The 13,088-nt window shown below is 36.5% G+C and overlaps 1 protein-coding gene across 1 annotated transcript in view; it reads left to right on the top strand.

Moving 5' to 3' along the window:
• Positions 1 to 10,516, top strand: part of LOC117335971 (xanthine dehydrogenase-like) — a 58,971-nt gene extending 48,455 nt beyond the window's left edge. Inside the window, exons 29-34 of the mRNA XM_033896267.1 lie at positions 2,704 to 2,834; positions 3,497 to 3,634; positions 4,373 to 4,496; positions 6,985 to 7,081; positions 7,210 to 7,317; positions 7,705 to 10,516. Of these exons, the coding sequence (XP_033752158.1) occupies positions 2,704 to 2,834; positions 3,497 to 3,634; positions 4,373 to 4,496; positions 6,985 to 7,081; positions 7,210 to 7,317; positions 7,705 to 7,778 (672 nt within the window). The 3' untranslated portion in view covers positions 7,779 to 10,516. The remainder of the gene's footprint in view (positions 1 to 2,703; positions 2,835 to 3,496; positions 3,635 to 4,372; positions 4,497 to 6,984; positions 7,082 to 7,209; positions 7,318 to 7,704) is intronic.
• Positions 10,517 to 13,088: the final 2,572 nt, after the last annotated feature.

Here is a 13,088-nt window from a genome sequence, read left to right as displayed (position 1 = left end):
TTATGTATGAGATACTGTGTGTCTGTGTGTCAGTTGTCAGTGTCATGTGACTAGAGACAGGTGTTATGTATGAGATACTGTGTCTGTGTGTCAGTTGTCAGTGTCATGTGACTAGAGACAGGTGTTATGTATGAGATACTGTGTCTGTGTGTCAGTTGTCAGTGTCATGTGACTAGAGACAGGTGTTATGTATGAGATACTGTGTGTCTGTGTGTGTCAGTGTCATGTGACTAGAGACAGGTGTTATGTATGAGATACTGTGTCTGTGTCAGTTGTCAGTGACATGTGACTAGAGACAGGTGTTATGTATGAGATACTGTGTCTGTGTGTGTCAGTGTCATGTGACTAGAGACAGGTGGTATGTATGAGATACTGTGTCTGTGTGTGTCAGTGTCATTTGACTAGAGACAGGTGTTATGTATGAGATACTGTGTCTGTGTGTGTCAGTGTCATGTGACTAGAGACAGGTGTTATGTATGAGATACTGTGTCTGTGTGTGTCAGTGTCATGTGCCTAGAGACAGGTGTTATCTATGAGATACTGTGTCTGTGTGTGTCAGTGTCATGTGACTAGAGACAGGTGTTATGTATGAGATACTGTGTGTGTGTGTGTGTCAATGTCATGTGACTAGAGACAGGTGTTATGTATGAGATACTGTGTCTGTGTGTGTCAGTGTCATGTGACTAGAGACAGGTGTTATGTATGAGATACTGTGTCAGTTGTCAGTGTCATGTGACTAGAGACAGGTGTTATGTATGAGATACTGTGTCTGTGTCAGTTGTCAGTGTCATGTGACTAGAGACAGGTGTTATGTATGAAATACTGTGTCTGTGTGTGTCAGTGTCATGTGACTAGAGACAGGTGTTATGTATGAGATACTGTGTCTGTGTGTGTCAGTGTCATGTGACTAGAGACAGGTGTTATGTATGAGATACTGTGTGTCTGTGTGTGTCAGTGTCATGTGACTAGAGACAGGTGTTATGTATGAGATACTGTGTCTGTGTGTGTCAGTGTCATGTGCCTAGAGACAGGTGTTATGTATGAAATACTGTGTCTGTGTGTGTCAGTGTCATGTGCCTAGAGACAGGTGTTATGTATGAAATACTGTGTCTGTGTGTGTCAGTGTCATGTGACTAGAGACAGGTGTTATATATGAGATACTGTGTCTGTGTGTGTCAGTGTCATGTGACTAGAGACAGGTGTTATGTATGAGATACTGTGTCTGTGTGTGTCAGTGTCATGTGCCTAGAGACAGGTGTTATGTATGAGATACTGTGTCTGTGTGTGTCAGTGTCATGTGACTAGAGACAGGTGTTATGTATGAGATACTGTGTGTCTGTGTGTGTCAGTGTCATGTGACTAGAGACAGGTGTTATGTATGAGATACTGTGTCTGTGTCAGTTGTCAGTGTCATGTGACTAGAGACAGGTGTTATGTATGAGATACTGTGTGTCTGTGTGTCAGTTGTCAGTGTCATGTGACTAGAGACAGGTGTTATGTATGAGATACTGTGTCTGTGTGTCAGTTGTCAGTGTCATGTGACTAGAGACAGGTGTTATGTATGAGATACTGTGTCTGTGTGTCAGTTGTCAGTGTCATGTGACTAGAGACAGGTGTTATGTATGAGATACTGTGTGTCTGTGTGTGTCAGTGTCATGTGACTAGAGACAGGTGTTATGTATGAGATACTGTGTCTGTGTCAGTTGTCAGTGTCATGTGACTAGAGACAGGTGTTATGTATGAGATACTGTGTGTCTGTGTGTCAGTTGTCAGTGTCATGTGACTAGAGACAGGTGTTATGTATGAGATACTGAGTCTGTGTGTCAGTTGTCAGTGTCATGTGACTAGAGACAGGTGTTATGTATGAGATACTGTGTCTGTGTCAGTTGTCAGTGTCATGTGACTAGAGACAGGTGTTATGTATGAAATACTGTGTCTGTGTGTGTCAGTGTCATGTGACTAGAGACAGGTGTTATGTATGAGATACTGTGTCTGTGTGTGTCAGTTGTCAGTGTCATGTGACTAGAGACAGGTGTTATGTATGAGATACTGTGTCTGTGTGTCAGTTGTCAGTGTCATGTGACTAGAGACAGGTGTTATGTATGAGATACTGTGTGTCTGTGTGTGTCAGTGTCATGTGACTAGAGACAGGTGTTATGTATGAGATACTGTGTCTGTGTCAGTTGTCAGTGTCATGTGACTAGAGACAGGTGTTATGTATGAGATACTGTGTGTCTGTGTGTCAGTTGTCAGTGTCATGTGACTAGAGACAGGTGTTATGTATGAGATACTGTGTCTGTGTGTCAGTTGTCAGTGTCATGTGACTAGAGACAGGTGTTATGTATGAGATACTGTGTCTGTGTGTCAGTTGTCAGTGTCATGTGACTAGAGACAGGTGTTATGTATGAGATACTGTGTCTGTGTCTGTTGTCGGTGTCATGTGACCAGAGTCATGTGTTATATATAAAGAGATGTAGTGACTATGACAATTGAGGTACTGTATCTCGGGGGTCAAATTGTACAAATGTGATTATTTTTGTACGAAAGCTTCTCTAATTTAATGTAGGTATATATATTGTATCATGGTTTTAAATCTAATCTTATTTGCAGTATGTAGTCATGTAAGATATAAGTAGGTGACATTACTATATCAAAGAATTGTGCCTGATGTACAAACTGAATATACTGTCATTGTTTTATTAGGGGATTATCAAATGCTGTGACAAATTGCTGGCCAGAATTGCACCTGTCAGAGCCAAAATGTCAAACCCAAAGTGGAAAGATTTGATTAAACAGTGTGGGCTTGATGGTATTAACCTCACCGCCAGATACCAGTAAGTCACGTCAAAACCAGATACCTGTAAAAACTAGATACTGTACCAGTTAGTCACATTACAACTAGATAGTGTAACAGTTAGTCACATCACAACTAGATACTGTACCAGTTAGTCACATCACAACTAGATAATGTACCAGTTAGTCCCATCACAACTAGATACTGTACCAGTTAGTCACATCACAACTAGATACTGTACCAGTTAGTCACATCACAACTAGATACTGTACCAGTTAGTCACATCACAACTAGATACCATACCAGTTAGTCACATTACAACTAGATAATGTACCAGTTAGTCACATCACAGCTAGATACTGTACCAGTTAGTCACATCACAACTAGATACTGTACCAGTTAGTCACATCACAACTAGATACTGTACCAGTTAGTCACATCACAACTAGATACTGTACCAGTTAGTCACATCACAACTAGATACCATACCAGTTAGTCACATTACAACTAGATACAAGTTAGTCACATCACAGCTAGATACTGTACCAGTTAGTCACATCACAGTTAGATACTAGTCAGTTTAACTCATCAATGTCCTGAAACAGTAGTTCACTAAACTTTGTTGGCAAACTGTTTGTTAGAAAAAAATAGAGAACAGACTTGTATTCCTGGAAATATATCTTGATGAACTTAACTTTTTAGGACATCACCAACAGTGCCCAAAGGTGATGTTATAAACTACTTCAGTTATGGAGTGACCTGCTCTGAGGTGGAGCTGGACATTTTGACTGGACAGTACCAGATATCACGGGTGGACCTGCTTTATGACTGTGGAGAAAGGTATGGCTGACCAGTAGCCTTGCTTTGTAATACCTGTTAGGCCATTGTTACTAAAATTATGTGGATGATAGTGATAGGAAATTAATTAATTTAGATGATAGTCTAAAGGTCTAAAATGGTAAGATCATCCTTTATCTGTACACTGTCATTTGTCCTTCTGCCCATCTATAGCTAATCCTTGTTATTGCTATTTCTTGAGAAGTATGAAAAGGATCTTTTTCAAAGTTCATATTTAGGTTCCTCATAGTCCCCTGTAATGTGTTGTGTTTGTTGAATGTTTTGACTGATGGAATCACATAGCTGACAGGCAGCCATTTTGAATTTTGACAGATGAAATTCTCTGTCTACATTTCTCATAAACTTTGTTATGGTTCTTTCCAAAATTTCGTATCTGCAGCTACATTCTGCGTCCAATTGGTTCTAAGTTGGGCATGATAAATTTTTGAATTCATTGAAACACAAAAATTTAAATTGAATTAGGACAAAAACAACAGAAAATTTCGAAATATAGAACCAATTTTATCATAAAATGATGGGTGCCAAGCAACTTCGAAGTTGGGTGCAAAGAACCCCCAAAGATCTTTTGTCTTTATCCCTTAGGAGCATCAGAACAAACGCAGAATGTAGCTGCAGATATTGCCACACTCTTAAAGTGAGTTGTTTTAATCTACAGTATAATAAAATGTCAAAGATAACATTGATATGTCTTTTGATAATCTCATTTGTTTGTTTTTGTAGCCTGAACCCTGAGATAGACATAGGACAAGTGGAAGGGGCCTTTGTGATGGGACTGGGGTACTGGCTTACAGAGGAGCTGAAGAATGACCCTGCAACAGGAGCCCTCCTCACCAACAGTACTTGGGTAAAGAACCCTGTAGATGATACCCTGTCCTAACCCTGTAGATAATACCCTGTCCTAACCCTGTAGATAATACCCTGTCCTAACCCTGTAGATAATACCCTGTCCTAACCCTGAAGAAAATACCCTGTCCTAACCCTGTAGATAATACCCTGTCCTAACCCTGAAGATGATACACAACTTCTGTCCTAATTCTGTGGATAATACCAAACCTCTGTCCTAATCCTGTAGATAATATCAAACCTTCATCCTAATCCTGTAGATAATACCCTGTCCTAACCCTGTAGATAATATCCTGTCCTAACCCTGCAGATAATACCCTGTCCTAACCCTGCAGATAATACCCTGTCCTAAGCCTGAAGATAATACCCTGTCCTAACCCTGTAGATAATACCCTGTCCTAACCCTGTAGATAATACCCTGTCCTAACCCTGTAGATAATACCCTGCCCTAACCCTGTAGATAATACCCTGTCCTAACCCTGAAGATAATACCCTGTCCTAACCCTGAGTATTATACCAAACCTCTGTCCTAACCCTGTAGATAATACCCTGTCCTAACCCTGTAGATGATACCCTGTCCTAACCTGAAGATGATACACAACTTCTGTCCTAACCCTGTAGATGATACCCTGTCCTAACCTGAAGATGATACACAACTTCTGTCCTAACCCTGAAGATGATACACAACTTTTGTCCTAACCCTGTAGATGATACCCTGTCCTAACCCTGTAGATAATACCCTGTCCTAACCCTGTAGATAATGCCCTGTCCTAACCCTGTAGATAATACCCTGTCCTAACCCTGTAGATAATACCCTGTCCTAACCCTGTAGATGATACCCTGTCCTAACCCTGAAGATAATACCCTGTCCTAACCCTGTAGATAATACCCTGTCCTTACCCTGAATATGATACCCTGTCCTAACCTTGAATATGTTACCCTGTCCTAACCCTGAATATGATACCCTGTCCTAACTCTGTAGATAATATCAAACCTTCATCTTAATCCTGTAGATAATACCAAACCTCTGTCCTAACCATGAGGATAATACCAAACTTCTGTCCTAACCCTGTAGATAATACCCTGTCCTAACCCTGAGGATAATACCAAACTTCTGTCCTAACCCTGTAGATAATACCCTGTCCTAACCCTGAGGATAATACCAAACTTCTGTCCTAACCCTGTAGATGATACCCTGTCCTAACCCTGAATATGATACCCTGTCCTAACCCGTAGATGATACCCTGTCCTAACCCTGAAGATAATACCCTGTCCTAACCCTAAATATGATACCCTGTCCTAACCCTGAATATGATACCCTGTCCTAACTCTGTAGATAATATCAAACCTTCATTCTAATCCTGTAGATAATACCAAACCTCTGTCCTAACCATGAGGATAATACCAAACTTCTGTCCTAATCCTGTAGATAACACCAAACCTCTGCCCTAACCCTGTAGATAATACCCTGTCCTAACCCTGAGGATAATACCAAACTTCTGTCCTAATCCTGTAGATAATACCAAACTTCTGTCCTAACCCTGTAGATAATACCAAACTTCTGTCCTAACCCTGTAGATGATACCAAACCTCTGTCCTAATCCTGTAGATAATACCAAACTTCTGTCCTAACCCTGTAGATGATACCCTGTCCTAACCCTGTATATAATACCCTGTCCTAACCCTGTAGATAATACCCTGTCCTAACCCTGTAGATAATACCAAACTTCTGTCCTAACCCTGTAGATAATACAAAACCTCTGTCCTAATCCTGTAGATAATACTAAACTTCTGTCCTAACCCTGTAGATAATACCCTGTCCTAACCCTGTAGATAATACAAAACCTCCGTCCTAATCCTGTAGATAATATCAAACCTCCATCCTAATCCTGCAGATAATACCAAACCTCTGTCCTTATCCTGTATATAATACCAAACCTCTGTCCTAATCCTGTAGATAATACCAAACCTCTGTCCTAATCCTGTAGATAATATCAAACCTCTGTCCTTATACAAAGCCTACACCTTCACCCAAAATCCAAACCTCAATAGTTATGACACTAAAGTCAAGGTCACTTACTATTTCCTGGTCATTGCATAGAGAGCTTTCTTTTTAGATTGATTGCACAGTAATTCACAAGTTATAGCACTCAAATTACTGTCTTATCAAAACATAAAAGGAGAAAATATAACCCCACATCCCAAGTATAGTATTAAAGTTGGGGATGGGCTCATTTGTGAACCATTTTTAGCTTACTATTTTTGAATTTGATTATTCTGAAGAATATGAAAGGGACAATATTTGTGGAAAAATATGGTATATACATGTGTATCAAACTGGACGACATAATTGATATCGGTATAAAACATGAGTCGTTGGTTGATGTGGTGATATTTCTCAATGACCAAATCTGGAGTCCATTCAGTATAACTTGGGTCTTAGTTGCAACATCATATGTTGAAGAATTAATAAACGTTTTCTGTTTCAGGAGTACAAACCTCCCCTTGGCAAGGATATCCCAATAGACTTCAGGGTACACTTACTGAAGAACGCTCCTAACCCAGTAGGGATTCTCAGGTCAAAAGGTTGGTTCTATACCACTAAATTCTTTTATTCATAACAGTTTCATTAGTAAATCAGCATAGTTGATTATAAAAAAAAACACTAATTGAATATTATTTAAGATGAAGGATTTATATTTTTCTCTCCCCAGCGAGCGGCGAGCCTCCCCTCTGTATGAGCTGTTCAGCCCTGTTTGCCCTCAAGCATGCAGCAGAAGCTGCAAGAGCAGAAATTGGACAGAATACATTCTTCCCACTCTGTAAGTCTCCTCTAAATATTTTACTACTGTCAGAACCTCTGATGACTTACTTAACCTTTCAGATTAGTGCTGAAAATATTTAATGAATTTTTGAGTGTTGTGAAGGTTACGACAAAATATTCTTGGTTTGTAGATTAAAACAGAAAGTCTCCCTGCTTCTTAACTACCTAGTGTCCTTGAGGCGAGCTAGAACAGATGATTTTCCAAATCGTTAACAAGTCTGTTCAAACTATAACAGAAAATACTCTTATCTCATGAAATTTGATTTGACTGATCTTCAGTTCCCAGAGCCAGAGTTTATACAACATACTTTCAACCTCCTCAAAACTCATGACAGAGAATTTCAGTAGAATATAAGTTCAGTTTGAATTTGTTTGTTTTTTTCAGCTGCACCAGCAACAGTTGAGAAAATCAATACAGCATGTCTTCTGAAGCCTGACCAGATGATTCTGACGGCTTAATCGGCCAAACTTTTACCCAGCTGTGTAACTTCACTAAATGAACAGTCTTTGCCACAGCGACACAGAAAGGAACAATTCCTAGATACTTTTTTATTAGAAAGTTACAAGAATGTTATGTGTTGTAATATGAAGCAATGATTTTAATTTGGTAAAAATTGAAAACCTGGTGAAGAATTGTGTATGGAAGACTGAATACCTACTTGTGAAGAAAAATGACGCAGAGAAAGACTACGAAAGAAAAAAATAATTAAACGGACTTAACTATATACACATATACTTCTCTTTGAGATTGACTGAGATATGATGTATTGTTAATTAATTTAGTAAGGTTGTAAGGGTTACCCGACATTGACCGAGATATGATGTATTGTTAATTAATTTAGTAAGGTTGTAAGGGTTACCCGACATTGACTGGGATATGATGTATTGTTAATTGATTTAGTAAGGTTGTCCCACACTCTATGCTGTAGACAATAATACTGTCTATATAACATTTTCGAGCTTCGTATATAATAGGACCATGAGAATTACTGTAAATGTACTTTATTTGGTTCACTCATATTTAGCATATTCCCAATTTTATCACTTTAGTGCAATGATGAACTGGCACGCCAAAATTATTTTATATAGAAATAGTTCATAGAAAGAGCAAAAAGTGCAATCATAATTTAGCAGAATACTACCAGCGTGAAAAGCATTAAAATAAGATTACCACTAGAATATGTATGCTTACAGTAACACGGTGTGAACACAACAGTGTCATCACCAGGAAATATGTAACTGTACATATATGTAATAAACGAAATTGATGCATAGATGCTCTGTAATTAGGGTGAAACTGCTGCATGATGTAGTTTTACATTGATTATACTTCATCTGTTAATTAATCTGTAATTATCAGCCTTTCCATCCATCTGTTTATTTGGCCATCTGTCCATTCTTTACGTGGATTTTGTCCGCTGTCTTTTCATAGCTGTCATTTTTTTCCTTTAATATAACGGTTGACACTTTAGGCTGTTTAATTCAATCATTAAGTATTTTAATTAATCTCTTTTTTCTGATATGCCTGTGACTTTATTGTCTTATTGCTAGTCTGTCTTCCTCTCAATCCAAAAATCACGACTTGTAATCTATTAGTTTATATAGTTTATACTAGTCCCACAAACTAGTCAAATAGATCACAACCAAGAAGAAAGAACCCTTGAACATTTCGTGTTGTACAGTGTTGCCACCTGACATTTTTCGCCTCCAGATATATATACATTAGTTATGAAAAGCCAAAAATTACTTTCATTAATTGATAAAAGGTTTTTTGGTCCTTTTGGTAATTTTACATTCCAACTAAAAAGTAGCAGAAATGAAAGGAATTTGTATTGTAAGCAGACATCAATACTGGCACTTATAGTTATTGCAGCACTTCTATCTCTACAATGTTTGTAAGTAACTACTGATTACAACCTGTCTCCAGGGACTTGTTATTGAGAATTTAGATGTCTTGAAATTTAATGTGATCACATACAGTCTGTACCTCCCTGTTCTACAGCAGTTTGATATTTAATCTACTGTTAAACTTTCTCATGTGAAAATTTACATCTGATGAATTAAAATTGTTGCACAGTTGAAGAATTAAAACTACTGCACAGTATGGACAAATGTATATGAATATTATATCATGTGTAAAATCAGGTCTACAATGTATAAATAATGAGTTTTACATGTTGTTGGATATACTAAAACATATAGACATTTTTTGAGGTAGATGTACTAATCCTATAATTATATCTCTGGTCTCTATTATGTAATCAATGTATTCACAATTCACAGCTGACCTCATGTCCCCAGTTGGAAACTTGCCATTTATATACAAAATTCCTCCATGTTGTGGGGTTTTGCAAAAGTTAGCTCCCTTTACGAAGATTTCATTTACCATGGATGTTATTTACCATTGATGTTAATTTGAACGGCCCAGCATCTTGTTGCATAAAAGATTTAAAGAAAAAATCTGAAACTGTCTTTTTGATAAGCTGCTGTCTGAAAATTTACCAGATTTTTAAGTTTCATCTTTTGCATGTAGATAATCTGTACTTAGGCCTATATAAATATCTAAAAGTACAAAGAATTGCTTGACAAAATAATGTTTTGACCTTCAATTATAAACGTAGAAGTCAGATTATTTGATGAAATTTATTTTGACTTGAGTAAAAGCACAATTTATAAATTCCTTCATGGCATATGGAATTCATTAATTAATCCTGGTAAGTTTTGTTACTTTATTACATGGTAATATCTTATCTGTCTTGTGGTGTTAGTAGTTTAATTTAAAGTTAATATTTAAATGAATCCTTATTTTACGGAAGAAGCACTAACTTTCTGATGATGGGTTTGTGTTATTGAAAATACTGGTGTTTGTTTAGTGTTAATTATTGCCTTCAAACATTTATAAATTACTGATACTGATGGTTGTTTGTGTTGTTATTGTTTTCAAACATCTTTAAATTTTGACATGTACAAATTATGATTTTAAATTGTATTCTTTTGAATTTATTTTTGGTTGTTTATACATTATTAAACAGAAAGAATTATATACATAAGTCATTGTTATTATCAAGTCTAAACTAGAGCTATAGAGATATTTGTTTATTGTTATATAGTTGATTTATACTAATTATACTTTTAAATATTTGCTATCCAGGTGAATTATACGAGTACTCATGAATAAATTGAAGATGATTATACATCAAGTTTTGTGAAGTCCTTTGTTTTGTAAGGTTAGTTGTCCAGTCCTCCAAAAAGTTCTTTTTTTTTAGGAATTTCGCAGTTCCCGAGCAACAGAGGTTTGAATTAAATTATTTTATTAATGCTGTAAAAATAATAAAATGTTCCTTTGAAAATCGTGAAAGTTGTAAGTGTTCAAACAGCTTAACAGTATTAAAAAGTGTATTTAAATCCCTAATATTCACATTAAAACAAGAGTTAGAAAATACAGTAATGCTGAAAATCACATTTCAAGGGAACCTGTCTTGTCAGCACAGACAAAGCAGTCTTGCATGTTAATTAGCTACTGACAAAGTAGTCTTTGTTGTTAATTGGCTACTGACAAAACAGTCTTGTTTGTTAATTAGCTACTGACAAAGTAGTCTTTGTTGTTAATTGGCTACTGACAAAGCAGTCTTGCATGTTAATTAGCTACTGACAAAGTAGTCTTTGTTGTTAATTGGCTACTGACAAAGTAGTCTTTGTGGTTAATTGGCTACTGACAAAGTAGTCTTTGTGGTTAATTGGCTACTGACAAAGCAGTCTTTTTGTCAGTAGTCTTTGTTGTTAATTGGCTACTGACAAGGCAGGCTTTGTTGTTAATTAACTACTGACAAAGCAGTCTTTGTTGTTAATTAACTACTGACAAAGTAGTCTTGGTTGTTAATTAGCTACTGACAAAACAGTCTTGGTTGTTAATTAGCTACTGACAAAGCAGTCTTGTTTGTTAATTAACTACTGACAAAGCAGTCTTGTTTGTTAATTAACTACTGACAAAGCAGTCTTGTTTGTTAATTAACTACTGACAAAGCAGTCTTGTTTTGTTAATTAACTACTGACAAAGCACTCTTGTTTGTTAATCAACTACTGACAAAGCAGTCTTGTTTGTTAACTACTGACAAAGCAGTCTTGTTTGTTAATTAACTACTGACAAAGCAGTCTTGTTTGTTAATAAACTACTGACAAAGCAGTCTTGTTTGTTAACTACTGACAAAGCAGTCTTGTTTGTTAACTACTGACAAAGCAGTCTTGTTTGTTAATTAACTACTGACAAAGCAGTCTTGTTTGTTAATTAACTACTGACAAAGCACTCTTGTTTGTTAATCAACTACTGACAAAGCAGTCTTGTTTGTTAACTACTGACAAAGCAGTCTTGTTTGTTAATTAACTACTGACAAAGCAGTCTTGTTTGTTAATCAACTACTGACAAAGCAGTCTTGTTTGTTAACTACTGACAAAGCAGTCTTGTTTGTTAATTAACTACTGACAAAGCAGTCTTGTTTGTAAATTAACTACTGACAAAACAGTCTTATTTGTTAATTAACTACTGACAAAGTAGTCTTGTTTGTAAATTAACTACTGACAAAGTAGTCTTTGTTGTTTATTAGCTACTGACAAAGCAGTCTTTGTTGTGAATTAACTACTGACAAAGCAGTCTTTGTTGTTAATTAGCTACTGACAAAGTAGTCTTGGTTGTTAATTAGCTACTGACAAAACAGTCTTGGTTGTTAATTAGCTACTGACAAAACAGTCTTGGTTGTTAATTAGCTACTGACAAAGAAGTCTTGGTTGTTAATTAGCTACTGACAAAACAGTCTTGGTTGTTAATTAGCTACTGACAAAGTAGTCTTTGTTGTTTATAAGCTACTGACAAAGCAGTCTTTGTTGTGAATTAACTACTGACAAAGCAGTCTTGTTTGTAAATTAACTACTGACAAAGTAGTCTTTGTTGTTTATTAGCGACTGACAAAGCAGTCTTTGTTGTGAATTAACTACTGACAAAGTAGTCTTGGTTGTTAATTAGCTACTGACAAAGCAGTCTTTGTTGTTTATTAGCTACTGACAAAGCAGTCTTAGTTGTTTATTAGTTACTGACAAAGCAGTCTTTGTTGTTTATTAGCTACTGACAAAGTAGTCTTTGTTGTTTATTAGCTACTGACAAAGCAGTCTTTGTTGTTTATTGGCTACTGACAAAGTAGTCTTTGTTGTTTATTGGCTACTGACAAAGTAGTCTTTGTTGTTAATTGGCTACTGACAAAGCAGTCTTTGTTGTTTATTAGCTACTGACAAAGTAGTCTGTTGTTTATTAGCTACTGACAAAGTAGTCTTTGTTGTTTATTAGCTACTGACAAAGCAGTCTTTGTTGTTTATTAGCTACTGACAAAGCAGTCTTTGTTGTTAATTAGCTACTGACAAAGCAGTCTTTGTTGTTTATTAGCTACTGACAAAGTAGTCTTTGTTGTTTATTAGCTACTGACAAAGCAGTCTTTGTTGTTTATTAGCTACTGACAAAGTAGACTTTGTTGTTTATTAGCTACTGACAAAGCAGTCTTTGTTGTTTATTAGCTACTGACAAAGTAGTTTTTGTTGTTTATTAGCTACTGACAAAGCAGTCTTTGTTGTTTATTAGCTACTGACAAAGCAGTCTTGTTTGTTAATTGGCTACTGACAGAACAGTCTTGGTTGTTTATAAGCTACTGACAAAACAGTCTTGGTTGTTAATTAGCTACTGACAAAACAGTCTTGGTTGTTAATTGGCTACTGACAAAGCAGTCT

Source organism: Pecten maximus, chromosome 10 (genome assembly GCF_902652985.1).
Source record: "Pecten maximus chromosome 10, xPecMax1.1, whole genome shotgun sequence".
Taxonomy (NCBI): Eukaryota; Metazoa; Mollusca; class Bivalvia; order Pectinida; family Pectinidae; genus Pecten; species Pecten maximus.
The sequence above is the reverse complement of the archived record's forward strand: the minus strand, read 5'-3'. Positions and strand labels throughout refer to the sequence as shown.